We start from the raw sequence: 26,970 nt of genomic DNA, 5'->3' as shown, positions 1-26,970 counted from the left end.
GTTTGTGTGAGCATGTTCATTGTGTCTGTTTTATTATTTCCAGTAAGTGAATTACAACCCAAAACATGTGTATTGTATTTCAAAAGTCATACTGGGATTAGGGTTTTAAGTCTGCCCATTATGTCTAGGTTTTGTAAAATGAAGAGATCTGTTCTTTGAAACCTCTCTGAAGCCTTGGCTGAAAAGAGGGGCTCAGAGGCTAAGAATACTTTCTTGACTGAATATGCTTTATTTTTTCCCTTGTAAATTAAATCCTGATGGTTCCCCAACTGTGCTATTAGGGTTTGGCTGTGCAGCTCCTTGTGATACCCTCCATTGCATTTAGGTGCAAGCAATGTTGAGCTTTTAGGCTGGTAGGCACCTGGAGTCCTTGTATCCAGGGATACATGATGGAGACATAAACTTCCTCTCAGTCTGCTCCATCACTTTGAGCAAACAGCTGCCCTCTTCAGTACCATGACATAGCAAATGGGCACTGGGAAGGAAAGCTTGCAGCTACTGTCTCCGTTATTCAGACTACAGGGATCTTCTGCTCAGAGGTTCCTCTCTGTCTAGCAGCAATGGGAAACCAGTTTTCTGTTTCAGGCAGTAAGAAAGCTCAAGAAGAGTTTTGGAAGATAGCAAGAGCACTCTGAACTTCCTTTTCTCTCTGTTTGGGAAAATAGTGGAATGTCTGCCACCCATGCCCATTGGCTGGAATACATTGGCTTAAGATGTGTGGATATGAGTAGTTTAACAGCATCTTGTATTTAATAAAAGAATAATTAGGAATCCAATTGCTCCAATCATCTATAGTTGGATTCAAGTCTTGGCCCTTCTGAAGTGCTGAAACTCTCCCTGATTTTTAGCAGGATTAGGCTCTGGGCCATACTTTGTCAAGTCCAGCAATATGTGGGCTGGGATTTTTTTTCATCAAAAGCTCATTACATGATATGGTGCGGACAGACAGCATTTTCAAACAATGATTCATAGAAGAGAAGCAAGGAAAATTAAAATATTAGGGTTGTCTGAAATAATGCTTCCTTTTTTGTTGCAGATACGTATTTGGGCTCGGAAAGAGGCCATTAAAAATGGGTATGTTGACTATGCTTTAAATATCACAGGCCCAATATTTTCATTTCTGGAAGACTTGCTTAACATCAGCTACCCGCTGCCAAAGACAGGTGAGATTCATTATTTTCTTAAATGGACCAGGAATAGCTGTTATAACATTTGCGGAAACAATGGGTTCTCTTGCAGTATTCTCTTCTTATAACTTACCGGTATAAAACCCTTAAGCTTTAACTCACTGAATTTTCCTTTCTGCACCATGACTCTTCTTAACCTGTCATTCAGCACACTTATCTTCACATTAAGCTCATTCTTTAAAGCAGCATTTCCTAATAAAGTGGAAAATAGGTCTATAAAGTGGAAAAAGAGTTGTTTAGTCATTTGGTCTATGCATCCCAGAAAGAGCCATACAGGACAAGGATGCTGGAGTCCCCAAGTGTGCCTAAAAAATCCTTGCTTACTGTAACACATGCTTCCCTGAAATATTTCTTGCTTTCTTCAGTGTGTCTTCACCTGAATGCTGAGCTGGCTGTATGTTCATGCACATTTCTCCCTGGAAAAAAAATCCCATTGGAAAACATTATTTCTATTTAAAATCGACATCAAGTTAAGTCACTTCAGTCAAGAAAGAAGGGTGCCATCATGTGGTCCCATTGTGCAGTTTGCTGCTGGTATTTGGACTCACAGAGGCTTCATTCAGCACTGATGTCACGAGGGAACTTGCTCTGCTACACAAATCCCTAAGACACTGAAAGCACTGAAGGTAGAGCTTACCTGAAATGAGCTGAGGACCTGCCCATGATCTTGGCAGATCTGGGGGAGAAGAATTTCCTCCCTTTCCTGACTAGATAGTGTGCTTATTTGTCAAATCTGTATTTTGGCACTTCAAAGAAAGAAATTTTCATCTGGGTAAATGTAATATATGAGTATAGAATAATATACAGAATTACTTACCGCACTTCCTACATAGAATGTAATACATGCAGTTGTTGCTCTTTTAAAAGTTATTTTAGTAATCGTGCAAGGTAACCAAGGACTATAGACAATTATTTTTCACTGGTGAATTCCTCTGTTTAGCAGCAATGTCAACATGTTGATTAATTGCTACAAAAATATTACAAAAGTGGTATCACTGATTTCCTGTTAGGTAGGATTACAATTTCACATAATGCTGTTAATACAGTTGCAGTCCTCACAGTAATACAATACTGCATTTCAGCTGCTTTTCCTACTGACCCTCCTTGAAGTTCTGCTTAAAAATCAATAGGATTAGATCACACAAGAATAGCTTCTTGTAAATGCTAGAGATTTCTGTTGCAAATTAAAAATGCAAACCAAAACATAAACACATTTAAATCTAGGGATATTTATGGATTTGTTTTCAGCTGCTTTTAATCCAGTTACAACTGTGATCTTTCACCCCAAGCTGGCTTTGCTGTAAGCCAGCAGTGATAAGCCTGGGTGAGATGCAGTCTACGTCGCTTGGGTTCAGTGTCATGCACATGTTAACTGAGTAGATTTTGGATTGGAAATGGCCAATGGTCTGCTGAATTTCAGTACAAGCTCAAGTCTGCTTCGAAAACACTCCGTGTACTTTTTGTGAAGTTTGTGCTCCGCTGCTGAGCTCAAGCAGTCCTCATCTGAGATCCTTGATGTTCATCCAGGGCACATCTCCATTTCCTCCAGCTCCCACATTTGAACTGGAAAACTGCTCCCTGCATAGGTAGAACACAGCCTTCATTTTTGTTCAGAAATGTTCTGTGTACAAGATACAGGACAGATGTGGGCTTTGTGGGTATTTATTATATAGCTCCCTGAAATATTGGCAATCATAGATGAAAAATGACAAGGGGAAATTTTGCAAAGTATTTTCAAGGGTGTTGCCATAATATAGCAAAGAAAGGATAAAAATGTACTATCTTTTAACTACACACTGAATTCTTATCCAGTGTGATCATAAAATCATGTGAGCATTTAACTTCCAAAATTTTTTAAGATACATTTTTTTTTTTTCTGTTTGAATCAATTTAGATCTGGTTGCACTGCCTGATTTTGGAGCAGGTGCTATGGAAAACTGGGGGCTAATGACTTTCCAAGAATCATCACTGATGTACCTCCCAAGTGATAAATTCACAAGCAGAAAGGCAATGATTGCCATAATTGTGTCACATGAGCTAGGACACCAGGCATGTGGTAAAAAGTTCTGTACATTTATTTGTCTATAAATTTTTTTCCTTCTGTTGCTGATGATGCAGTCACTGATTATTGATAAAATAGTGACTTAACAGTAGGGGGTGAGAACACCAGAGGGTTGAAATACTATTCATGTGATCTTTTGTTCTGCTGATAGACCAATATTAAAAGCAGATTTTGTTGTATTCTGTCATATTATAGGCTGCATACTGACTGCATAGGACTTATTGATAAAAACCTGTTAACAGACGACTTTTTTTTTTATTATTTTTTAAATCTTACATAGTAACTGAATGCCATACTAGAAGATACTGCAGGGAAGTAGGGATGACAGTACTGTCTATATACTATATATTTGGTACCTCAGTGGGAGAATGAATGGACTTCATAAGGGCTACTTCATAATAGGATTGCATGTACATATTGAAAAAGGAATTTGCTTTTCTGTAAGAAAGCCAGTGATATCATACAGCAAATGGAACATGAGCATATTTTACACTTTTTTTTTTTTTTTTTTTATTGACTATGTCTAATTTAGTGTTCTTTGCCAGAAGAAAGCACCTAGTCAACAAAGCTAGCAAAAGATTTTAACTTGGCTAGTACACTTGTATGCCCTTCTGACAAGGTCTGTAACTTTTCAGACCTTCAGATGAGCAGATTGTCTTTATTGCAGGCCAATAAAATAAATGGCAGCACTTAATTAAACTTTACTTTAAAGTAAAGCTATAGTCCAAGCTTTTAAGAATTAACAAATAAAGTACAAATCTTTAAATGATCATTTTTTTTCTTAAATATGAACTGCCAAATATGAGTACATAGCAGCTGTTGTGGAAGTTTTATTGCTCACCAGGACAGGGATTTTCTGATTTTGGAAATGGTTATTTCCCCAGTTCTGTTTATTATCCCCTTGACAATTTCCTTTTGTTAAGAACATGGAAAAACAAAAGTTTTATTTTATTTATGAGTGACTCTTTGGAAAATGTTTTTGCAATTGTTTGATAAATGTACTATTTTTAATCATAGCCTGATATGATCTTTTAGATCTGTAAATTTTATTGGAAGTGTTTAAAATTAAATAGAGTAGAAGACTGACATAATGCACTGACGTGCTTATGGCATGAAATTGTAGGTGAAACAATTAAAAATAACAGACTTTTGACTTTTTCCAAGATGCATTTTTTTCTACTTAATTTTCACTATCCGCAGGAATACCCAGCATTATATTTGGTTGACATATACATGTTGAACAAAGTTCCTTCAGCGATGATATGTGTTTAACCTATAAATGAAAACAGCAATCTGAAGAGATATTAAGACTTATTTTTTTTCTTTTTATTTAAGTGGTTTGGAAATTTGGTTACAATGAACTGGTGGAATGATCTGTGGCTTAATGAGGGGCTGGCATCTTACTTTGAGTACCTTGGAGCTACCTTTGTTGAACCCAGGCTTTCACTGGTAAGTGCTAGCAGTTACTGAACTAAGTAAGCTAAGGCACTAAAGTTCTAGCATGTAGGAAGAAAAGGAAAATGCAGGTGATGGAGTTTAATTAAGCCGTGGCATTAGCATCTTCACTCCCTTGGGAATGAACAGCAGCTCTTGGTTCTTCCCTTGAGGGCTTCCATCAAATGGGGACTGTGATCGTGCCCAGCTCTCTTACACCTGGCACAGAGGGCAGCTAGAGAGCTGTGACTTTATGATGACAAGGATCTAAAGAACCGTGTTGGTGTTTTATCCCAGACCTGTGATTTAACAAACTTATCTGTTTTTTCCTGGATTCTGAAGCTGATGGTTTCCTTTCCTGTGTTTCCAAGCTCTGTGTGAGAGAGCTGGGCACCCCATATCTCAGGTACATTTACTGGGCAGTGTCTAAGCTGGGACATTCTACCTCATCAGGTCCATGGATGTTTGGTTGTGGATGAGGTAAATTGTAGTGCATGTAGCCCCAGCTAATCTGATGGGAGGGTAAAAGCTCCTTCTTTCTGCCCAAATGGGAATAAGCATAAATCCCACTCTGTATTGGAAAACTACGTCCATCATTAATCTATGCAGCAGGAGAATGGGTGCCACTGATGGTAGCCATCAGTTGAGGTGCACTTGCCTTTACACTCAGAAATGTCTCTGCACAGTGCCCTCAGCTTCTGAAGGAAGGAGACGCCCTTAGTTTGGGCAGACCTGAGACTGTAGATAATCCAGTGTGCTTTTCATTTGGCTCAGATGGAATACTATTCATCCCTTTCCTTCTCTAATTTGCTGAAGTACTTAACTACACGCTTAATTGGAAACTAATACAAGCATGTCCAACAAATTATTTAAGAAGGATTTTTAGGTCACGGGATATGATAGCCTCTTCCTCTGAATCTCAACAACAGCTTGCTTTATTCTCTGTAGTGGAATTATTTTAATATCATTGAAAAATATAAAGGTGGATCAATTTTAAATTGGAGGTAAGTCCTTGTCTCCTTTTTATTTTTAATTTTCTTATGTTGAAGCTTGCCCTTCTAAAAATCAGTGGTTGCCATTTTATTTATGCCTGTAAAGTAAATTTTAATACTGGTATTAGCACCTACTCCAACCCTTGCTCAGTTAGGGCCACCCAGCGCAGGTTGCCCAGGACCATGTCCAGACAGCTTCTGAGGATGGACAGGCCAGGACACTGTTAGCCTTCTTAGCAGCAAGGGTACAATGCAGGATCATCTTGAACTTGGTGTCCACCAGGACCCCAGGTCCTTTTCTGTCAAACTGCTTTTCACCCAGTCAGCCCCCAGCATGTACTGGTGCTATGGGTGCACTCTGCCCCATCATCCAAGCCATTAATGAAGATGTTAAGCAAGACTGGACTCCTGGGGTACACAGTTACTGGCCTTAAAACAGACTTTGTGCCACTGATCACCACCCTGCTACAAAGTGAACCTGGAAAACTATATTCACTGACTGTTAACAAAGAGAAAAATTGGTCAACAAATTTGATCCCTTTAATTAAAAGCCTGTGTCCTTCTCCTCGAGAAAAGAAAGTGCTCAAAGTGGCCTATAGTGTTTTAGAAATTTATTAGTTTTCTTTAACTAACTAGTTATGTCATTTAACATTCAGTGATAGGATGGATAATCAGCTGTGAGAAAATAAATAATCGTTTGACAAAAGGAGAACTTCACTGATTTACACCAAAGGAGTAGTTTTCCTTCTGTTATTTTTTTTTCTGGGTGACGGCCAAAATGCTGCACAGTTAAACCATGCTATACTCAAGTATTTAGTTTTCGGTTATTTTTCAGGGTTGCAGCAGGAGAAATACAGAATTTAAGAGGAAAATGTGGCATGCTAATGACATACCAATGTAGATGAGATACATGTTTTAAGTTTTCAGTGTTCGCTTATTTGCTGGTTAATGTAGCTGACTTCTTCTTCCCTGAGGATTAGAGTGTAATCATCTTTGTCAGGCCCAAGCCCAATGTCATCTCAGATTTAAAATTTTCACTGCCAAAAGCAGTAGCACGTGGAAAATGTTAGGATTGAGTGTAAAGTCCTTTTTACCTCAAGGGGAAGTTATGGAGAGGGAAAAGGATCATCCCTTGTTTATTGACAGGCTATTTCTATTAGTGCTAATACCATAATACACTGTATCTGCCTAAGAATGTGTATTTTCTATTCAGCTCACTTAGATTTGTTTTTTTTTTTTTTTTTTTCTTTGCAGGATAAAATCTTCTATGATCATGTTGTACAACCTGTCTTAAGGGAAGACAATGAAGTAGGAGTTCGATCACTGTCACAGAATGAAGACAAGATCAAAGGATCTTTTTCATTAATTTCTCTGTTTGACAGCATCACGTACAACAAGGTGAAAAAATACAAAATTCTTCCTGTTTCTTGTATATTGCGAATGAACGTGATACATGGTATGTTTGAGAAGTAGAGTGGAATATCCTCTTGAATTACAATGCTTTGTAGTTTTGCCATTCAAAATTTATTTTTGCTGTGCACACAAACATATCCGGTGTTGCAAATCTTTCTCTGAGAGAAACTGTGAAAACATTTTTAATCACCATGAGCTATGAAGCATAGGAGTAAACTAACTTTTCTGAAATAATTTGAAAAGATACTGCAATAATAATCGCAACAATAACTGAAGTTTTCTCATAGCTTGTTTTGTACTTTAGGGGGCTTCTATTACCTGGATGCTTTCTGGTTTTCTGACTGAGAAGTTGTTTATCAAAGCTCTTAATGTAAGTTTGGAAAACTAACATCATCATCCTGATTTATAAGCTTGAAAATGGCAAGTGTACTAAGTACTGTCTGCCCTTCTGATGTTTTTTATTGAACTCTCATGAATTCTGATGCTTCTGCTTGTTTTCCTGCAGTTATATCTGAAAGAATTTTCCTTTTCAAACGCTAACCAAGATGATCTCTGGACCCACATACAGATGGTACTCATTTTATCTTCAGTGTTTTGCTCTGGGGTTTGGCTTACATCAAATGTAGGGTACATACTACTTGCAGAAGACTGCACTGGATTTGGCTATGCCTAGTGCAGTCTTTCCCTCATAAAAAAAAAAAAAAAAAAAAAAGAGCTTTGCCGGCTCTTTTGGCTTAGGTCTTCAGAAATGTTTATTTGGCTACTTAACAGCACTTGAGATCAGTGCAGCAAAGTACAAAGAGCAGAGAAATGAGATGGAAAATTAGGGTCAAGTGGAGTTTTCAGGCTCATGGATTGCCTTAGTCTACATGAAATTGCATAGCCTGTACTTTCTGGAGCTTATGTTTTGCCAGATTAACGAGTATGATGTTTTGGGCTTGGTGATTAAGGATGCTGATATCTCACAGATCCAGCAAAGTCTGTAGTCTCACAGTCCAGCAAAGTCCAGGGCAGTAGCTCAGCATTTCATTGTTTGCTGATTGTGGCAGAAATCCGAATAAGAAAAAAGGTGCTAATGATAGGTTTAGTTAAAAAAAAAAAAAAAAAGCAAAACAAACAAACAAAAAAGAAAAAACACAAGCATTTCCCTATTCCTCTAAAAAAGACTTTCACTGCACTACAGAAAAAAGTCTTAGGTTAAGAACAAGAGTGCCACAATTTCAGATACGCAAGTCTGTCACATCTTCTATATCAACAGATACCAATTCACACTGGTTGGAACTCTAGCTTAATATCTTTTTTGGTATATCTTTGCTGTTCAATTTGTATATTAGGCTGTCACTTAAAAATCTTATGTCTTCTGGTAGCTTTATTTGAGTAAAATTAATAAATTGAATCTGTCACAGCCATACAGGGGTGTAAGTATATTAACACTAAAAACAGAAAGGTTAGCAGTCAGGTTATAAGAATGAGAAACATCTTCTCCATATGTCATAATTCCTGTTTGTCCTTAATCTTTCTAATTCCTGTTTCTCCTGAAGGTTGTAGATGCACAGGATGAAGTTCACTTGCCAGCATCTGTAAAAAAAATAATGGATTCCTGGACATGCCAAAATGGGTTTCCAGTTTTAACATTAAACATAACCACTGGCACAATCAGTCAGGAACAATTTCTTAATAAAAAAAATGAAAACACCAGTACTGATTCTTACAAGTATGTTTAGTTTGTGTCCTTATCATATGTTTATTCATTTATTCCCTGTTTTTTTTTTTTTGTTTTGTTTTTTGTTTTGTTTTTTTGTGGTTGTTGTTTTTTTTGTATCATGAACTGTAAAGTAAATCTTGTTTAAAACTGGAGTTTGTGATAGTTTTTCAAGTTGCTTGTATCACTGAAGGTTGCGTTCCTCTGCAGTAGTGACTTTTCTAGACACATAATGTCTTTGTAAGGAAGGACATGCAGGCCATGAATATGTTGCAGGGCAGGAGTTTTGCCTGGCATTTTCTTCAGTCTTCATCTCAGTTGTCCAGACTGGGGACTGGGGACTTACCTGAACCATGTGACAGCTTCTTTACAGTTGACATATTTCCAGTATCATCATCGTAGAAAAGACAAAGGGGTTGTTGTTGATGACTCCTTACTCAGAAAGTGCTGAGTACCTGACATGCAGCTCTAAAGCTCCTGACTGTCAGTGAGCATTGCTGAGTTCCTGGTACTTTTTGAAGGCTGTGCTGCATGTTTAGATACCTAAGTACGGTGATAGAAGGAGCTGTCTTTGGTCATCTACTTGGGAAACTCATGGCCAGAGTTTGAACTTCTGTGAAATTCAGCACTTGTCATGAGCATTGGGATGTATGGAGAAAGTCCATGACATGAGTTATCACCTAGGGAAGTAGAAAGGGGAGCATAACCCAAAGCATTTTTTTCCTGGCTGCTGTTGCTAGTCATGCAGAGAGCCAAAAGCAAAATTTTGATGAGAACCATAGAGTTTCCTTTGTTTCCAAGCTCCAGGAAATGTAGAAAACTAGTCCAATCAATGTCTTTGGCTATTTTAGATAAGGGGTTCCAAGTTACAAACATCATGTCTGTTACTCTAGTTACAGCAGAAGGCAATACCATGTGAATTTAAGCAAATCCAGGACAAGTATTACAGAATTTTTCATTTTCATTAATGACTTCAGGCTGTCATAGCTTTTATCTGTTTTCACTGGGAGATTTAAATTCCTCAGAAAGGAAATTAAAGTCATCAGAATTACAGTTGTATTGCTTGCCTGGATCCTTTTTTAGTAGGTGCACTTCTGAAAAGAATCTTTACAGTCTCCAGAAATAAGGTGAAGAAGCAGGGAAAATAAAATTATCACCTGGAGAAGGGCAGCCAGAGCACAGGAGTGAAGTGATGTAAGAAAGGTCTAGCACAGAACAGTCTAAATATGAGTGCCTGTTTAAATCCAGGCTAAAAATCCTTTATCATCAATGAACCAAAGTGCTGATCCAGCATAAGTACCACCACCTGACACTGTTTTGTGTGTCAGAGAGGAGAGATGGTAGATGGAAATTTTTGTAAGAACTCATTTGCATTTAGTTTAGCAACATCAGAGAAGATTTTGTTTGTTTGTTTGTTTTTTAGCAAAATAATTAATCTCTTTTTTTTTTTTTTTCGTAAGCAACACATGGATTGTTCCTATTTCTTGGGTGAGAAATGGATCGTCACAACCTCTAATATGGCTAGATAAAAGCAGCAGTAAGTAACGTGTTTGTTCACACATGCTAAAACCAAGATGATAAAAACATGTTCAATACTCCTTTAAAGAAAATATATATTTGAATTAGTTAGAGAGATAAATCTTTATTCCACTAAAGTCTACATCTAACTATTGTGTTAATTTTACATTAAAATAGCAAAACATTTTCAAATAAGTTAACACATTTTTCTCTATGTTGCATCAAACTTCAGTTTGTTTTTAATAATATGATTGAATCTCTATTCCTTTTATAAACGGAGATTGCCACAGTAATTTTAATTTTGTCATTTTGTACACAAATCAAAATTTCCAGCTCCTCATAGTTCTGTATTATTATTACTTTAGCAGATCCTACTGACATTAAAGAGAGATTCTGAATATAGGTAGCATCTCAGAGTTTGTCTGCGATACATCAGAAAATGATCAAGCTCAAAAAGTAGATATGAAAACTGAAAAAGATTAAAACCAGCTGTGTGAAGAGGAAAAACATTGTTAAGGGCCGATAAAACCAGAAAATGAGCTTTTTCAACACTGTGTATTTTGTTTATGCAAATTTAATGCAAAAAGTAATCTTAACAACAGCATAGAATTCCAAAAGGTTTTAAGAGTTTATAATAAAAAAGTGAGTTTATAGGCATCTCTAGTCAAATACAAATCCAGTTTTCTCATTCTAGTGCTTCCCAATTAAGAGCTGTATTTTTTGAGAAAGAAGAAAAGTAATAATTAGGATGGGTTAATTAGTTTTCTTTGGTAAGTCACCCCTCAGCTCCATCAGACTTTGAATCAGTCACAAGTGGATGCACAGACTTTAGTGTTCATTGAATGCTTAAGAGCCAAACTACAATACAATGTGTGTGTTTTGTCACTCTCTACCCTCTATTTGCAATGGTGTTGCACTGTTTTTTAGACAATAAGATAGCCTGAGTGATTATTTCACAGTATATGGACAAATAAATAAGCAATCAGTGGATGTTCCAGTGAGGTAAAAAATCATAAAATTTATAGGAAAGAACTGTTAAGCACTGCTTGCTTGGAAGGACTAGTGTTACATGCTAGGCTTATATTATTGAAATGACAGCATTTCTATTTCCTCATCCATTATGTGATTTAAAAGCTACAGAAAAATTTATGAAATAAACATTGTGTTGCATCTGCCTGAAGGAACTACAATAAAGTAGAAATTCAGTATTTAAAATGCATTCCACCAGTATTTGAAAGCTATGTATGAAACTTCCCAGATGCTAGACTTCAGCCAAGTAACTTGCTTTCAAACTTGAAGCTTTTAAAAAATAATAATAATTCTGATTTTTTTTTTTTTTTGACTTTTTGATGTAGAGATAAACCAGATGGTTCCTTAAAAGGGTAAAAATGTTGAGATATTTTTCAATTCAGCTACCATTTTGCTCCTGTGAGACTGAAATGGCTTCTGGTTGAGAACTTCTGTTACTGTGGTGATTCAGAAGTGTTCATGAGAATGGTTTGGGTAAATGAAAATGAGGGATTTCGTATGAAGTACTGTTTTGCCTAAAATTTTGGAATAGCTTCTGCAGTGATATAATAATACATAAAAAGGAAACAATTCAAAAGCAATGCCACGTATGTTTATTTTTGATGAAAAGAGCTACATGGGAGTTGATTTCTTTTACTTCTAAACAGGTTAAATTGAGTTGTGAGCTCCACGCTATCAGTTACCAAGCATGTTCTTTCACAGCTGTGCTATACAATGATAACAGCCTGTCCTGTTGGTTTAAGGCTTCTCTGGCAATGTCTAGATACTTATCTTCCGCTAATATAATTGCATTGGTCTCTGGCAGGTAAAGACACAATCCCTGAGTGATGCACATCTGCTCAGTGAATGTACAAAACACAAGCAAACCATGCTGCTGTGGTAGAACGTTTCACTTGGCCTGTGGGTGTAGCTTAGGAATGGGCTGCATTTCTGAGCATGTTTGATATTTTAGATTCATCTAAAAGTCCTTTTGATGATTAGCAGAGCATTGAACTAGTATATGGAAAACACTACTAGTGCCATACCCTAGCCACCCACAGTCTTTTAAATGCTTAAGTTAGTAACTGTCATGTGTGACATTTTCCTTTTGTTTTATTTGTGATAATGACTCAGGATGAATCCTGTAGTACTTGCTCTGTCAAAACACACTGTAGTCGCAGCTTTCTCTCCAATACTGATTTATTGTCTTATGAGAGTTTGCTGTCTTCTTAAACCAAGCTGATCACACCCAGTTGAAGCAGAGTCTGAATCCCCTTAAAGCCTTCAAGGCTGCTCTGTTCCCTTACAGTGCACTGTAAGCTGTCAGGAGCAAGTAATCAGACAAACACCTAATGTAGGCAGTAGTGAAATGAAAGAACTGAAAAAAGGAGACTTTAGGATGTGATGTAACTCAGCAGGACCACAGGACTTTTATTTAAAGTAATCTGTTTCAGTTGTTTGCCTCTCACATAAACCTAGGTGTTTTGTTTTTCTTGATCACCTATTACACAAATTCTAGCAGGCAGCTGTTCTGTCGGGTACTGAAGGTTGTGTTTTGGAGGAACACTGGGAACAGCAGGTGTTCCAAGGGTGCATGTCTCAGTATGTGGAGGTATTGAATCATAGAATGACTTGGACTGGAAGTGGCCTTAAAGATCGTATAGTCCCAAGCTGTTTACTTTTAGATGACCTCACTGAACTCTCCAAACTGATTGTCCCATTCTACTCTGCACTGGTATGGCCTCATCTCTGGAACTGTGTGCAGTTCTGGGTAACACTGTGTAAAAAGGACATAAAACTATTAGGGACTGACCAAAGAAGGGCTATGAAGATGGTGAAGGGCCTAGAGGGCAAGACGTATGAGAAGCAGCTGAGGCCCCTCGGTGTGCTCAGCCCTGAGCAGAGCAGGCTGAGGGGAGGCCTCATGGCGGCCTGCAGCTCCCTCACAAGGGGAGCAGAGGGGCAGGCGCTGAGCTCTGCTCTCTGGGGACAGCGACAGGACCCGAGGGAACGGCATGGAGCTGGGACAGGGGAGGGTCAGGCTGGGGGTTAGGGAAAGGGTCTGCACCCAGAGGGGGTCGGGCACTGGGACAGGCTGCCCAGGGCACCGAGCATGCCAGAGTTTAAGTGTTTGGACAACGCTCTCAGACGTAGGGTCTGATTTTTGGGTGGTACTGTGTAGAGCCAGGAGTTGGACTCAACAATCCTTGCATATCCCTTCTGACTCAGCATATTCTATGATTCTGTGATTCTGTGGACTGTCTACTAGCCAGTGGTTTAGGAGCAGCATGGGTCTTCAGCCCACCTTTTGCCATCTTCATGGTGCTCAGTTGAAGTTATTCTTCTGCTCAGAGTGTAGATCACAAATGTACCCAGCTTTTGTTGATTCTCATTGTGTCCAGCCTCAGACCTCTGTCTCAGGGGATCATTGAGTCTGCTGTTCATAAATGCAAGAGAATTTGTCAGGGTGCATAAAATAAAATAATACTTTTTAATATCATTTTACAGAATTTTTTCCTGAAATGCAAGTGTCAGAATCAGAATATGACTGGATCCTGCTAAATGTAAATTTAAGTGGATACTACAGAGTGAACTACGACCAGTTAAACTTAAAAAGATTAGTACACTTGCTTGAAAATGATCCAAAGGTAAGATAATTTAAAAAAAAAAAAAAAACTTATAAATTGGCTTCTTTCCATGTATTTCTTCTTGCAGTTCTTAAAAGTAATAATTTTGATGAAAACCTGGAACAACAAGAATTCATGTATACATGATCACATAAGAACAAATGATCCACCATTGCATGACTAAAGTTACTGGCAGACTTCCATAGTGGAATAGAACAGGCCCAAGTAGTTTCACATAAGCATTAAGTTGAAAAATAGCATATATAAGATGGCATTTTGCCTTCAAAGTTGTCTTAACAACTTGTGGTTCTTCCAATATCTTCAATTTGGCTTGAAGAATTATCAGTGTGAATGTATGACTAAGCCTTATCTGCTGTTAGGTAAACGTGGAGAGGAAAGTTAGGAGAAAGTTTTTATTTCCACATTTCCTCAAAGCACAGTATTTCTGCCAATGAAACAGCAACAACAAAAAATGCATCTGATGGAGTTTTTGGGTGTTTAGGGCTTTGTGTGTGTGTTGTGTGAAGAATGTTCTGAGAGGTTCCAGTCAGTTCTGCTAGGGCTCTTTTAGTCCTCTGTAGACTATGCAACACAGAGGAGATTTCATGTCACCTCTGACTTGCCACAGCATGGGCTGGAGGTAAATGAGGCTTAGAGCAGCCTATCCATATCGCCATATATAGGGTTGCATAGTATTTAATGTTTCCTAGACCTAGAGTGAGAGAGAGGCTATGGTAAAGATATTGGTTCATTGGTTTTGATAACACAGCTGAGAAAGTTTAAACTTTCTGAGTCTGGGGCACACACTAATAACGTGCAGTCAGATGACTTACCTGGGAGGTCTGAATACGAGGCTGATCAGAACACACAGGTGTGACCAAGCTTCTCTATGGCACACTGGCTTCTTTTTTCTAAGCTTTTCTTTAACAGCAAATCTAAGTCAGAATGAACTGCTGACTTAGGTACTGCTGTACTTTGGTACGGGTTGGTGGTAAGGTTGGCTAGAGCAGCAGCCAAGCCTTACCAGTACAGAAACAGGGAGGAGATGAAGAGGGATAGGCATGAGATGTAGGCAGTGACTCACCCACAGTCCTTCCCCAGTAAGGTGATTTGTGATGGTTGTCAGACACTCCAGTCTGGACTAATGTGCGTATGTATTCTGAACTGAAGCCTCAAAAGGAAAAAAATGTGCCAGAATGATATAACAAGGTTATTTTTAGGAAATGTACAGTTTCTTTATTTTTATTTCAGCATTCAAAGAAGAGGGGTCCTGAAGTTCCACACATAGTGTTTTGCAGTTGTGTATTTATATATATATAAATGCTCCTAAAATCACATAAACAACTTTATCATAAAATACAGGATATGTTTTAATATGTTTTGTAGAAGATTTTGGCTTAGGAAAGATGTTAGGGACTTGTATTACACATATGAAACCTAGGACAGCTTTTTTTTAATTCTTAATGATGTGTTTAGATCTATTAACACGGTATTGATGCTTTCTGCAGGCTATTCCTGCTGTCAGCAGGTTCCAGCTCCTGGATGATGTTTTTGCATTGACACAGTAAGTATGTTTTGCATATGCCAAAGAAAGTAAATAAAATACATGATTTCATTCAGCATTCCTGCTTCTACTTCTTTCATTCCTATCCATATGTGCCTCATAAGAACAACAGACGGTTCAACAAAATGGGAGGGTATAAAGTATTCAGTGCATTCTTCTGTCAGTGTTGAGTGATTTTCAAAATTTCTTTTAAAGTGTTCCATCTCTTAGCCAGTATTTTAAATGATGGAACCATTATGAATGTTTTAGTGACTAACCTAGATTTGTTATAACAGAAAAAAAAAAAAGAATGAAGATAGTGAATTTTCCTTTTCTTAGTTTATTCTGGGGAATATCAGTTGTGCTGCCCTGTGTCACTCATAGGACCTCCTTCATTTCCTCTGCTGGTGGATGAGTTGGTCACTCATGTCTTGGTAGAAAAAGATCACGTTACTCGCGCTGCAGGTGCTACAGTTCTGTAGAAAATCACTTTAAGATAACCCAATTTTACATCAATTTTCCTGTCACTCTTCCCTCCTTCTGAAAGCTGGGCACTTCTTAGAGGAGGTTCATGTTTAGAGGCTGCAGGACCATGCTGCTGGAGAGCTCAACAGTACTGTGGGGAGCCAAAGACATACAGTCCTGTGTCTTAGTCGTACCAGAAATGCCCAAAGCCTCAGGCACCTATGATGCGGGATGTCACCTAGGGAGGAGGTGGCCAAAGCACACTGCCACCTTTTGAAGTCTATGGAGGTGGATCTGGGAGCAGGAAGTCAAAATTACCTTTTTTCCTCTTGTAAAAGTGTCCTTTCTCATAAGAGAGCTCAAGCCTGGCACATAATAAGGAAAGTAACCGTGAAGTATTGAGCTATCATCCTGTATAGGCATGCTAGAAGTGTTTCTGTTCTGGTGAATTGGGGCTTGAATTGTTTTGTTTTATTTTATTTTATTTTATTTTATTTTATTTTATTTTATTTTATTTTATTTTATTTTATTTATTTATTTATTTATTTTTCTGTGGGAAAGAATGGAATGTGGGAAAGAATGTACCTTCATGCTAAGGTACAGAAATGCCATGCTCAAATTGCTAATCCCTGGGATAGTGTGCATGTGATTTAAACTGATTGACTTTTATAATTATGTTTATTCCATTAAAGAACCTGTACTGCAAATCTGTTGTCTAGCAGTAAAAAGATAAATGTATTAAAAGTGGAAACAGTGTTTTTTTCCTGCATTTTTTATCTAGTGAGAATGACATGTGCTGTAAATGTGCTTAGAAATAATTCTGCAGACACAGCCACAACTCAGTCTGCATGTGGCTGTACTTACTGCCATGATTGCCCCATTACTTGGATAGTGGCATTGTACTCTGCAATAAATGGGTGGAGAGTTAAGCTCTTAAATGATGAACCACTGTTTTACTTTTATTTTAATTTTCCAGTGTCTTCTCCAGTTCACCCCCCACCCTGTATCATCAGTTTATAAATAAACAGATATTCATGATAGATAATTAATGTGAATAAGTATGCTCAAATATAAGTGTTTTTTAATCTTCAAATAGGTTTGGATATATTCAGATTGAGACAGCACTTGAACTAACAAAGTACCTTGCCAGAGAAGATGAACTCTTCATATGGAATGTGGTATTGCTAAATCTAGTGCCCGAGAATTTGGAAAGTACTTTGAAAAACTATGAAGTATATCCACTTTTAAAGGTATCACATTTTTGTAAGCAAAGATACTAGCCCATTTAAATAAAACAGACTAAATTGAGTGCTTTATAAATTCTCATGAAAGTAACGAGTATGATGGGTCATAGTTCTTATAATTCCCTTTGCATGACTTTGCCAACTTCTTCTTTAAATATGAGGTTCTTATTTGTACATACTAGTAAATGATGAACATCACTACATTATGAATAATTCTTACCATAAAACAGAAATATGTTTACATTCTTAATATTAACATTGATCTTAGGGTTTTGTTTTGTATTGTTTTTGTAAAACTGAGGATCAGGAAAATCTACATGGAAAATACGAACTGGCTTGGGAAACTAAATGAGATGATTCTTTCCCATATTTGTTACATGAGATAGTATTTTCTTATTTATTTATTTGACTGCTATTTGACTGTACATTTGTGTTAAGTGTAATACCACAACAGTGATTCTCTTAAGTACTTAAAGTATAGGCATGTTTAAAATATGTGAGAAGAATATTTTTCTTTTGAGAACTTCTCTCTTTTTTTTCTTTTTTTTTTCTTTATTTTTTTTTCTTTCTGTCTTATTCTTTGAGAATAAGCATTTATTTTCTTTGTACTGAGATCAAAGGTGTTAGTGATGTGAAATAGTAACTTCCCACTTTGAATAGTACAAGTGTGTTGAATTCTATATAGATTATTTTATATACTTCACTTGAATGTGCTATATTGTCAAGAAATTAATAGTGGTAATTTTTTAGGATAAATCTGAGTAAGTAGAGACAAACACAGTATAACAAAAACATGCATCTACATGAAAATAATTTTTCTTTCCCTTCTTTTAAAAGAAATACCTTTTAAAGAGAATGTTGCCAATATACCATTATTATGCAGGTTTTATTCGTCAAAATGTTGATGCTTTGGAACATGACTATTTTGCAAAGTAAGTATTCCATTTTTCTCAAAAGTTTGGACTGACATGATTGGATCTGATACACTGTAGTTCACTTTTATAAATTTAAATAGAAGATAGAGAAAAATGGTCTAATTTGAATGCAACTGAATTGTTATTCTCACTGTCCTTATGTGTGTGTTACTTATGATGATACTTCTAATGAAAATGCAGTATCAGGGTTGCTTGGAATATTTTTAGTGTATTTAGTGAGCATAAAAATGATACCTTAATGATCTGAATGGTAGCTCTTGTTTATTGGAGAACAGGTGTAACATGCTGCTGCTATTTGGGGAAATTCCTGTAGCAATGAACTTCAGATGTGATTTATGGATCAATCACTAGAGCTTCAAATAGTGCTTTTTGCATTGCAATTGAAAGCCACAGTCTTGACTGTCAGAATGATTGAGACTAGGTGCAACTAGAGCAACAGATGTATGAAGCACACAGAAACCTAATAAAAATAAGAGTACATGAGTAGCCTCACTAATACCCATGACTACTGGTGTCAGGAATCCATTATTAGCAATTTATTTTTTTTATTTTTTATTAAACTTCAAATACCTTTAGTAGAAGTTCTCCTGGGTTAACAGCATAATGTTCAATAACTGTGGTCAAGCACAGTCTGAGTACTCCAAATGTGGAATGCCTATCTTTTATTCTTGCTGTTTTGGCTTCCCTTCAAGAGTGTATTTGGAAAAACTTTTTGCAACAGCATGCTGGCTGGGCCTCCAAGACTGTTTGGACCTGTCATATGAACTGTATACTAAGTGGATGGACAACCCTCAGTACAAGTAAGAATAATAATGTGCTCTTAGAGGTGTGCATGTGTAAGTGAGGTGAGAAGTTAGTGGGCTATTACATGGGGCAGGCAGAATGAGAAAGGCTCCTATACACTGCTTGTTCTCCACATACCTACAGAATTTGAAAAAAACAAACAGAAAATCACCTCAAGACAAGAAAATGAACATAAAACCTCACCACTTCCCCAAATCCCAACTTTATATTGATTTCATAATTACTGCTTTTTGCATACAATTTACAGACCATAGTCTGTTCAGCCACATAAGAGATCAAGCACAGATTAGGGCTTAAATCCCATACTGTCCAATCCCTTTTCCACAGTACAACCTTGGGGGCATCACATATACTGACTCAATTTCTAGGCTTCTCTAAGTAGTAGAGAGTGAAGCTGTGTTTGTATGATATGGGTTCATATCCATATCATTTGATGGGTGAACCCATCACATCATTTTGCATGTTCTCTATTTGCATGAACTGGGAGGGGCTGTCAGCTCTTGTGCTGAGACTGGAGCTTAGTGGTTAGGTTTCTGCTTTGTGAGAATGGAGTCTGGGCTCTACCAGGATCAGACCTTCTGTATTAGAGTACTGCATTGTTAAAAAATATTACAATGTATTGAAATTCTGATTCTCTTTTCCTTCCTTTTTCTTTTGATTTTTTTTTTCTATGCATTAATCATATAGTATTGGCACTGGTGAGTGAATATTTAAAGTTTATTTCTTCTTTTTATTTGTTATATTGGTAAAAGGTTAATGTTTTGGTTGTTAGTCCTGCCTCTGTTGATATGTGTGACTGGCTAATTGAACTGAACTTGTACTTGTATTTTTTATTAGCATTTAGTGACCATTCTCATTAAAAAAAAAAAAAAAAAAAAGTGCTTTGGAGATGAAGCAAAAAGTTGAAATGGGATAAACACATTCTGATATGTTCCAGAAAGAATATTTGTACTATCCCACACTAATAGCAAGAATACTATTCTGAGCTCTGAGACTATTGTCAAAATAGTCACCCATTTTCCCCTGTTAAGAATACTCAGAATTATTTTTTGCTGATGGAATTCTATATACCTTATCTGAGTTCAAGAGCTGACAAGTCTAAGAAATATTAGCTGACCTGGTTTTGAATTACATGGAGAAAATTAATTTTGCTATCTTTTTTTTTTTTTTTTTTTTTTTTTTTTTTTAAACTGAGATAAGTTCAAAGAGACTTCACAGAATTGAACTTAGCATGGTTAAAATGTGGGGAAATAATGCAATTATGCATTTTATTAAGTGAAAGAAATCGCGCTTCAAGGAAAAAAATCATATGAGATAGGAAACTTCTTAGGTTTCAAATGACAGATTGCAGTTCCTGTTCAGTTAAAGAGGAAGCTCTTCATATGCTGGATAGTAGGGTAATAGGGCACAGTACACTTTTGACTCATACTTCACAGAAAAGGTCCCTTTATGTTACTTTATGCTATGCTCGTGTGTTCTCCATTCTGAGAGCAAAAGTCCTAAAAGTCAGTAGTGCTTCTCCTTTTCACATAAGGTAGTTAGCTTTTAACTGAACATTTCCAAAGGGTTCCTGGCTTTGCAGAACTTAAATGGACTATACATGGTACATTTTTGTGGGTGGGTGTGGGTGTGGTTAAGTAGGTAGGTAATAGGCCAAGAGCCATGATTCCCATCCAGTTTCTTGGTTTAGCTCATTTTTTTGCTTATAGGATTGAGGTAGACCTATCTAAAGTAGTGTTGTAAAGCAGTGTTCTCTGTTGTGTTGTATAATGCTGTTGCACTCAAAGGTTATGAAACCACAATGTCACCTCTGCAGAAGCTCCAGGAAAATGGCTTCACTTAATGCACCTTCTTTCCAGAAGTTTTTTGCATCTTCCCCAAGAAATACAAATGAGAGAATCCTGGCCAGTAATCTCAAACCACACACCTATTCTCAGAAAAAAAAAAAAAAAAAAAAAAAAAAAAAAAAAGCCAAGATTAATAAACCCCATCACTCAGCAAACATAACCTCAAACTCCAAATTTCCCTTGTGCCACAATGGGCTTCCTCTGTGAACTATACAACGTAAGTGACTTCAGGGCCATCTTAGTTGTCACCAACCAGTAAACCAGTGTCCCATAGCGTGCTGCCTGTACAGCCTGCCTTGAATAGCCAACATCAGAGCTGCAACCGAAAGATATACAAAGCTTATCTATTTTATGTTCACTCTCAATGGCTTTACACTCAATAACCAATGTATTCTTCAAACTAATACAATAGCTGCAGATATCAGAATAGTGGTATTTTAGCCAAGGCAGTTTTTCGTTAAGCATCTTGAAAATAATAGGTTAGCTAACCATATACCCTGTTATCACACATCAACCTACTGTGGCCTCTTTCTGAAAGATTATGAAATGGTTATTAAAAAAATTGCTAGACCCTGCAACTCAAAAAAGATCCAGAAGAATTCCTCACAAAAACATCCCTTATCTTAACGTAACCACTCGGTTCCAGCAAGTATCAATGTTAGCAGCAAATTCCCTATGCTCCAGCACATATCCAGATAAAACATTGCAACGCTTTCTGTTATGCCAGTAAAATCACCCACTCCCAGCAGGGCTATCAAAATCCCTGCAGTTTGCATTTTCACTTCTCAACAAGCGATGCCTATCATCCAGAACACCCGTCTCTCTCCCTACAAAGTTTATAAATCATTTGTGTGTGCATTTTCCTCTGAATATTGCTGTCATATAGCCTTCCCTCTGACTAATATTGTCTCTGCTTATGCTGGTATTGACTCCGTTTTCTCTATGACTGCCTAGTGAAATTCAGAGGATTTTTTTTTTCTTAAATCATATATAAATTTGAATTTTCTGTTTCTGGTTTTGTGCCTGAAGAATGGCTTGTGTGACAAGAAACTTCTTTTCTTTTCCAAGTCTAACTCCTGATGTAATGGAAAATAGTTTTATAGCTCTACTTACCACCTTGGTCTTATCTAATGCTATGCAGATTAACGATATGCTATTGGGAGGTTAAAAGTTTGGTTTGTAGCAGTGAGACACATTCTGCTACAGGGAATTAGTTCAAAATAGCATTAAAGTGTTTTCAGATAGCTTGCAATAGTAGAGTAGTAGACATGTTGCTAATACTGGAAAGGTTGACGTGTTGTAGTGTTAGTGACATGTCATTACCACAGGAGAAATTTTCTATTCAGCCTTTACACCTGAGGAGCAGTGTTACACTCAAAATGCTTGCATTTAGTTTATTTTATGAACAACATTGCCATGTTGAGGATTGTCCCCTGAAGTCTGAGTAATGGGAAGTTGCTTGTTGCATGGAGAATTGTTCCTTCTGTTTCCATTTGTGCTGACCATGGCTCTTCTTCCTGGATGCACACACTGAAGACACTTTCAAAAGGCTTGTCTGGGCTGATTCTTACAGAGTCATAGAAGTACATAATCATTTAAGCTGGAAAATACCCTTAAGATCATCAAGTCCAGCCATCATCTAATACTAAGAAGTCCACCAATAAATCATCTCCCTAAGCACCAAATCCACAAGTCTCTTGAATAACTCCAGAGATGGAGACTCCACCACCTCCCTGGGCAGCCTGTTCCAACCACCCTTTCTGTGAAAAAATTCTTCCTGACACGTAATCTCAACCTTCCCTAGTGCAACTTGAGGCCATTTCCTCATGTTCTATCACACCTTAGAAAAGAGACCAACGCCATCCTCACTGCAACCTCCTTTCAGACATCTATAGGGAGAGATGAGGTCTCTTCTCAACCTTCTTTTTCTCCAGACTGTACCACCCCAGTTATATGCAGCTGTAGCCTCTTTAATGGTGTGATCGATACGCTAGCTAGGATGTGCAGTAGTGGCATTGGCACGGTCTGTACAGAAACTGACTTGACCCAATTGCTTAAAATGAAAAGTTCTTGTTTTTCCTTTAAACTGCATTTTGTTAATATTTAAATCATGGATAAAGCAATCAAATTTAACAGTTTTATTTAGATTGCTCATTTATATTTCTCTTATTGTGCATCTTTTAACTGTAAATAAACTTTTTTCTTTTTTTTTTTTTTTTTTATGTATCAATTGCTTGTTTTAACTTTATAACAATACAGTACCTTTTAACCACATTTTGCTTTGCAGAATTCCCTTTCTAATTAGGAGAACGGTCAGTTGCTATGGTGTTGCACTGGGAAGTGATAAAGAATGGAATTTTGCATGGGAAATGTATAACCATACCGACTCCACAAAGGAAGACAAAGACATCCTCCTCTCTGCCATGAGCTGTGCCAAAGAGTCATGGTTACTTCACAGGTGACCTTGATCAAAGCATATCTTTGTGGGTAGAAATCACACAAAAACAAATACTGCACTGTACGAACCTGGCAGAGGTTTGCCTGCTGCAGAGCCATGTGTCTAATACAAAACAGTGTCAGAATCTTAAGAGTTTTCTTACAGAGAAAATATGATAAACAGTGCATACACAAATGGTCATTCTGCTGGTAAAACATCCTAGATGCCATTAATGACTGAGAAAAGGACTTCCCAAGCTGGTAACTAGTGTGCCATGTCTAACAGTACCAATGGATGTGTCAATATACCTAAATCTCCTTTTGAACTAAAAGTATGCCTTCAGGTGCTACAGCAGATTGTGACAACACGTTCCATAATATTGTTTGCAGTATGCACCTTTTGTATATATTGTATATATCTTTTGGTTTACTTGTATCTCTTGTCATTTTGGTTTGCTTTCGCTGCCCTTGCTCTCTGGACTGTAAGAAACAGTATTTATAATTTGCCGTGAAATTTTTCCCCACCATTTAAGATTTTATATTTTTCCCATAATGCTTCTCCCCTGATAATTTTATTTTCAAGCTGAAGTTTCAAAGCCTGTTCAGCCTTTGCATGGAAGCCAAATTATTCATCACTAGGTGAAGTATGAAAATTATAGTAGACTAGGTAGTACACTGTTCACTACTCGAAGTGTAGACTGCCACAGGGAAATAATTTATTTAAATTTCCAGTTTGGAATACTGTATTTATTATCTTTCAGTGACATCCATGTAAAATGTTTTTATTTAATAAAAAGGTGTTGAAGCTAAGTTCTCTAATATATTGTGTCCACATTGCCTGAGGAATATCTCACAGGACAGAAGTTTGCCTGTGATGATGGCCTAAAGAATGATTATCCAAGCATTGGCATAACACAGTGGGGCTAAAGCTCTGAAAGTAGTAGAGGTGTTTCTGCTGCCAACCACCTGCCCCTGTGATGGTGGTCATTTGAGAAGGCAGAACAGACGTGTCTGAGAAGATAGCCAGATGAATAGGGAAGACATATCTGAGTGGAACTATGCTATTTTCCACCTAACCAATTGTCATTCGGAGGCTTTGTCAATGGCACAGACTAGCAGTAGTCCCTTGACAATCTGTAAAATATGCTGTGCTTTAAACAGAAAGAAAACACCATTTCAAGAAGTTGCGATGACCTCCTTTCTCCCTGTGCTGTAGTAGTTGACAGAGCAATCTATATTTCTAAATGCCACGCTGAATGACTTTTGGGTTGAGGAGTGTTCAGCTGGGCTTTTCCTGGTCCTCGTTACAAATTTTCCATTTTGTTAAGCATACTGGTGGCATACAAATTGGAGAAACCCAGCTCATCTCCTCTACCAGTAGTTTTCCATACTCTTTGAAAAGACTTTTTTTTTCTTTTTCTTTTTTCTTTTTTAAACAATGAAAACCCACTGAAAGCAGGAGACTGTGAAGTAATGCTTTTATGCAATAAAAGGAAGAGTTATTTACTTTTCCAAGATGCTCTGTCACCCACTACCATTGACATCAGTGGCAGGTAGTTAAATATTTCTGAAGTCATGGCTTAATCTGCCTGAGGGTATCTTAGATGCCTTATTACTGCAGCCAGTCCCATCTGCACAACAGTGTATGTCACTGCTACCTCATTTTCTAGGCTCCGTCTGTTTGGAGATTTCTCCAGAAACATGGGAGCAGTTTCTCCTTCCACAGGGTTGTCTGGTGGGAGTCATTCTCTGTATTCTTTCTGTAATATATACAAAAAAAAAAAAAAAAAAAGCAAATATATACACTGGTTGTGCTACACCCTCATTTTACTGAGAAATGGACAGCCAGTGTGCAAGACCAGGGAATTTTACCAACATAAGGACAAAGCACAAGCTGAATACATGGCTCAGAGTGGCTCAAGTTTTATATAACTGTCCACATTCTGGTATTTGGGAAGACAAGAATTGTTCTGAACTGGTGCATATTTCCAGGTTATGACCGTTGAACAGCAACTGATAGTTATTAACTTCTTTTCTAACAGATACTTGCAATACGGACTCAGTGATACATTATTTTCTTCCAACTGTACATCAATCATCATTTCATATGTGGTGACTAAGGACATTGGACACCGAATAGCCTGGGATTTTGTTACAGAAAATTGGCCCCTTTTAAATGAAAGGTATGGTAAGCAACCAGCTTTAGTTTCTCTTTATTTTTCTTTTTTACTCCTTCCTTCATCTTGCTGTTTGAGTTGTAAAATCCAGGTACAGATTTTCCTTTCAGAGATTACTTTTTTTTGGTAATGATTGATACAATTCCTTATGTACACAGACCAAGGTTTTCAGATCATCAGGTCTTAATGTCAAAGAAGAACTCAGCGTCAGATACAGAATGCTTTAAAATGAGCCTGTTTGTGACTGTCTCAGTGCTTTTAAGTGTAAACATTTCTAGAAAATCTGACACTTACTTACCTACTTAAATGGAAAGCTTTCCCAGTTCTGAGACAGTAGAAGATAAAAATCCATCCCTCAGAGTACACTCAAAATGTGCTTTGTAGCAACTGGTAAAGGGAACAAGTAAGCAAGATATAAGTGAAAGTATGACTTAGTATCTGTATGACTAGCTGCTATGAAATCTATAATTCTCTGCTTCTTGCTATCCAGGCAGCATTTCACATTGAACAGAACAAACTTTCAAAACAGGAATATCCTTGTGCTTTTACTGGTTTGGAAGAACAGAAGAGTGCATGGCTAAAGTACAGCGATGGCTCTGTCATAGGTCCTTTGGATGCTAGATGTTAGGATGCCAAGAGACCATGGACAGGGTCTGATGGATTTTATTGTAATTATATGCATTGTCTACCAATATAATTAAGCTTGAGAGGAATATGAGCAGTATAAGCATAAGCAAAAAGAAAAGAGATAAGCCACTTGCTGTGTAGGCAAAGCACAGTATCATTAATGAATACTCTTACCTGCTGATAGGCAACAGTTAGTTGTTGAACTCTCATGTCCTCCATCATGACACTGGACATCTCGATCAGCCAGTGAGAGCTACCCCAAGTTGGGGCACTTTATTTATGGGATCAAGACTTAGTGGCACTTGCATGATTGACAGGATGACATGAGTTATATCTTTCACATACAGGGCTGAGAACAAAGCTAGGCATGTTTTGGGTAGCTAGTGATCCGTAAATCTGATAGCCTTTTGATGTCCCCAAGGAGAACATTGTTTAGACTATCACGTGATTGCTCACAGGTCCCTTTGTAAAAGCTGGCTATGCAAACACGTTATACAAGTGTTCCCACTGACCCATGCTCTATCTGTGGTCAGGAGCGTCTCGCACTGTACACTGGCCCTGTAGACAAATGGTTTCAGGAGCAGTAAAAGGAGAAAAGTGGTGGCGGAAAACTAAAAGCCAAGAAAATGAGTAAGAGTTTTGAAAATGAACAGACCTGATGGAACAGGATTAGTCTCAATGCTAGGAACATAGCATTGGACTTCACGGATGAAACCATCATTGACTTGACTTTTGTATGTGTTTTTATTCAGGCTGCTTGTAATATAGTGTGAAGCAATATAGGCTTCCTGTGGGCAACTGGAGAATCTTTCTAGTTTATCTTTTCCACTGCATATATAAAAAGGTGAATTTCTTGGTACACATTCAACCAGACAGTTCCACAATCAGGAGAAAAATGCATAGTGTAAAAAATATATAAATAAATAATTTAAAAAAAGCATGCCCCCAT

The 26,970-nt window shown here is 37.4% G+C and overlaps 1 protein-coding gene across 3 annotated transcripts in view; it reads left to right on the top strand.

Annotated features, from left to right (window-relative positions):
* The window catches only part of LVRN (laeverin), a 41,892-nt gene that overhangs the window by 12,142 nt on the left and 2,780 nt on the right, over nucleotides 1-26,970 (top strand). For 2 of the 3 annotated variants that reach the window (XM_068667007.1, XM_068667006.1), the window contains exons 4-18: nucleotides 1,037-1,163; nucleotides 3,082-3,236; nucleotides 4,585-4,698; nucleotides 6,930-7,073; nucleotides 7,393-7,458; nucleotides 7,594-7,659; nucleotides 8,630-8,802; nucleotides 10,251-10,327; nucleotides 13,825-13,964; nucleotides 15,452-15,507; nucleotides 17,048-17,201; nucleotides 18,033-18,127; nucleotides 18,823-18,930; nucleotides 23,069-23,239; nucleotides 25,260-25,400. In XM_068667007.1, coding sequence (XP_068523108.1) covers nucleotides 1,037-1,163; nucleotides 3,082-3,236; nucleotides 4,585-4,698; nucleotides 6,930-7,073; nucleotides 7,393-7,458; nucleotides 7,594-7,659; nucleotides 8,630-8,802; nucleotides 10,251-10,327; nucleotides 13,825-13,964; nucleotides 15,452-15,507; nucleotides 17,048-17,201; nucleotides 18,033-18,127; nucleotides 18,823-18,930; nucleotides 23,069-23,239; nucleotides 25,260-25,400 — 1,787 coding nt within the window. Of the gene's footprint in view, nucleotides 1-1,036; nucleotides 1,164-3,081; nucleotides 3,237-4,584; nucleotides 4,699-6,929; nucleotides 7,074-7,392; nucleotides 7,459-7,593; nucleotides 7,660-8,629; nucleotides 8,803-10,250; nucleotides 10,328-13,824; nucleotides 13,965-15,451; nucleotides 15,508-17,047; nucleotides 17,202-18,032; nucleotides 18,128-18,822; nucleotides 18,931-23,068; nucleotides 23,240-25,259; nucleotides 25,401-26,970 lie in introns of those variants that run through there. The other variant, XM_068667008.1, reaches the window with a different exon arrangement.

The sequence above is a fragment of the Anas acuta genome, chromosome Z (assembly GCF_963932015.1).
Source record: "Anas acuta chromosome Z, bAnaAcu1.1, whole genome shotgun sequence".
Classification (NCBI taxonomy): Eukaryota; Metazoa; Chordata; class Aves; order Anseriformes; family Anatidae; genus Anas; species Anas acuta.
The sequence above is the reverse complement of the archived record's forward strand: the minus strand, read 5'-3'. Positions and strand labels throughout refer to the sequence as shown.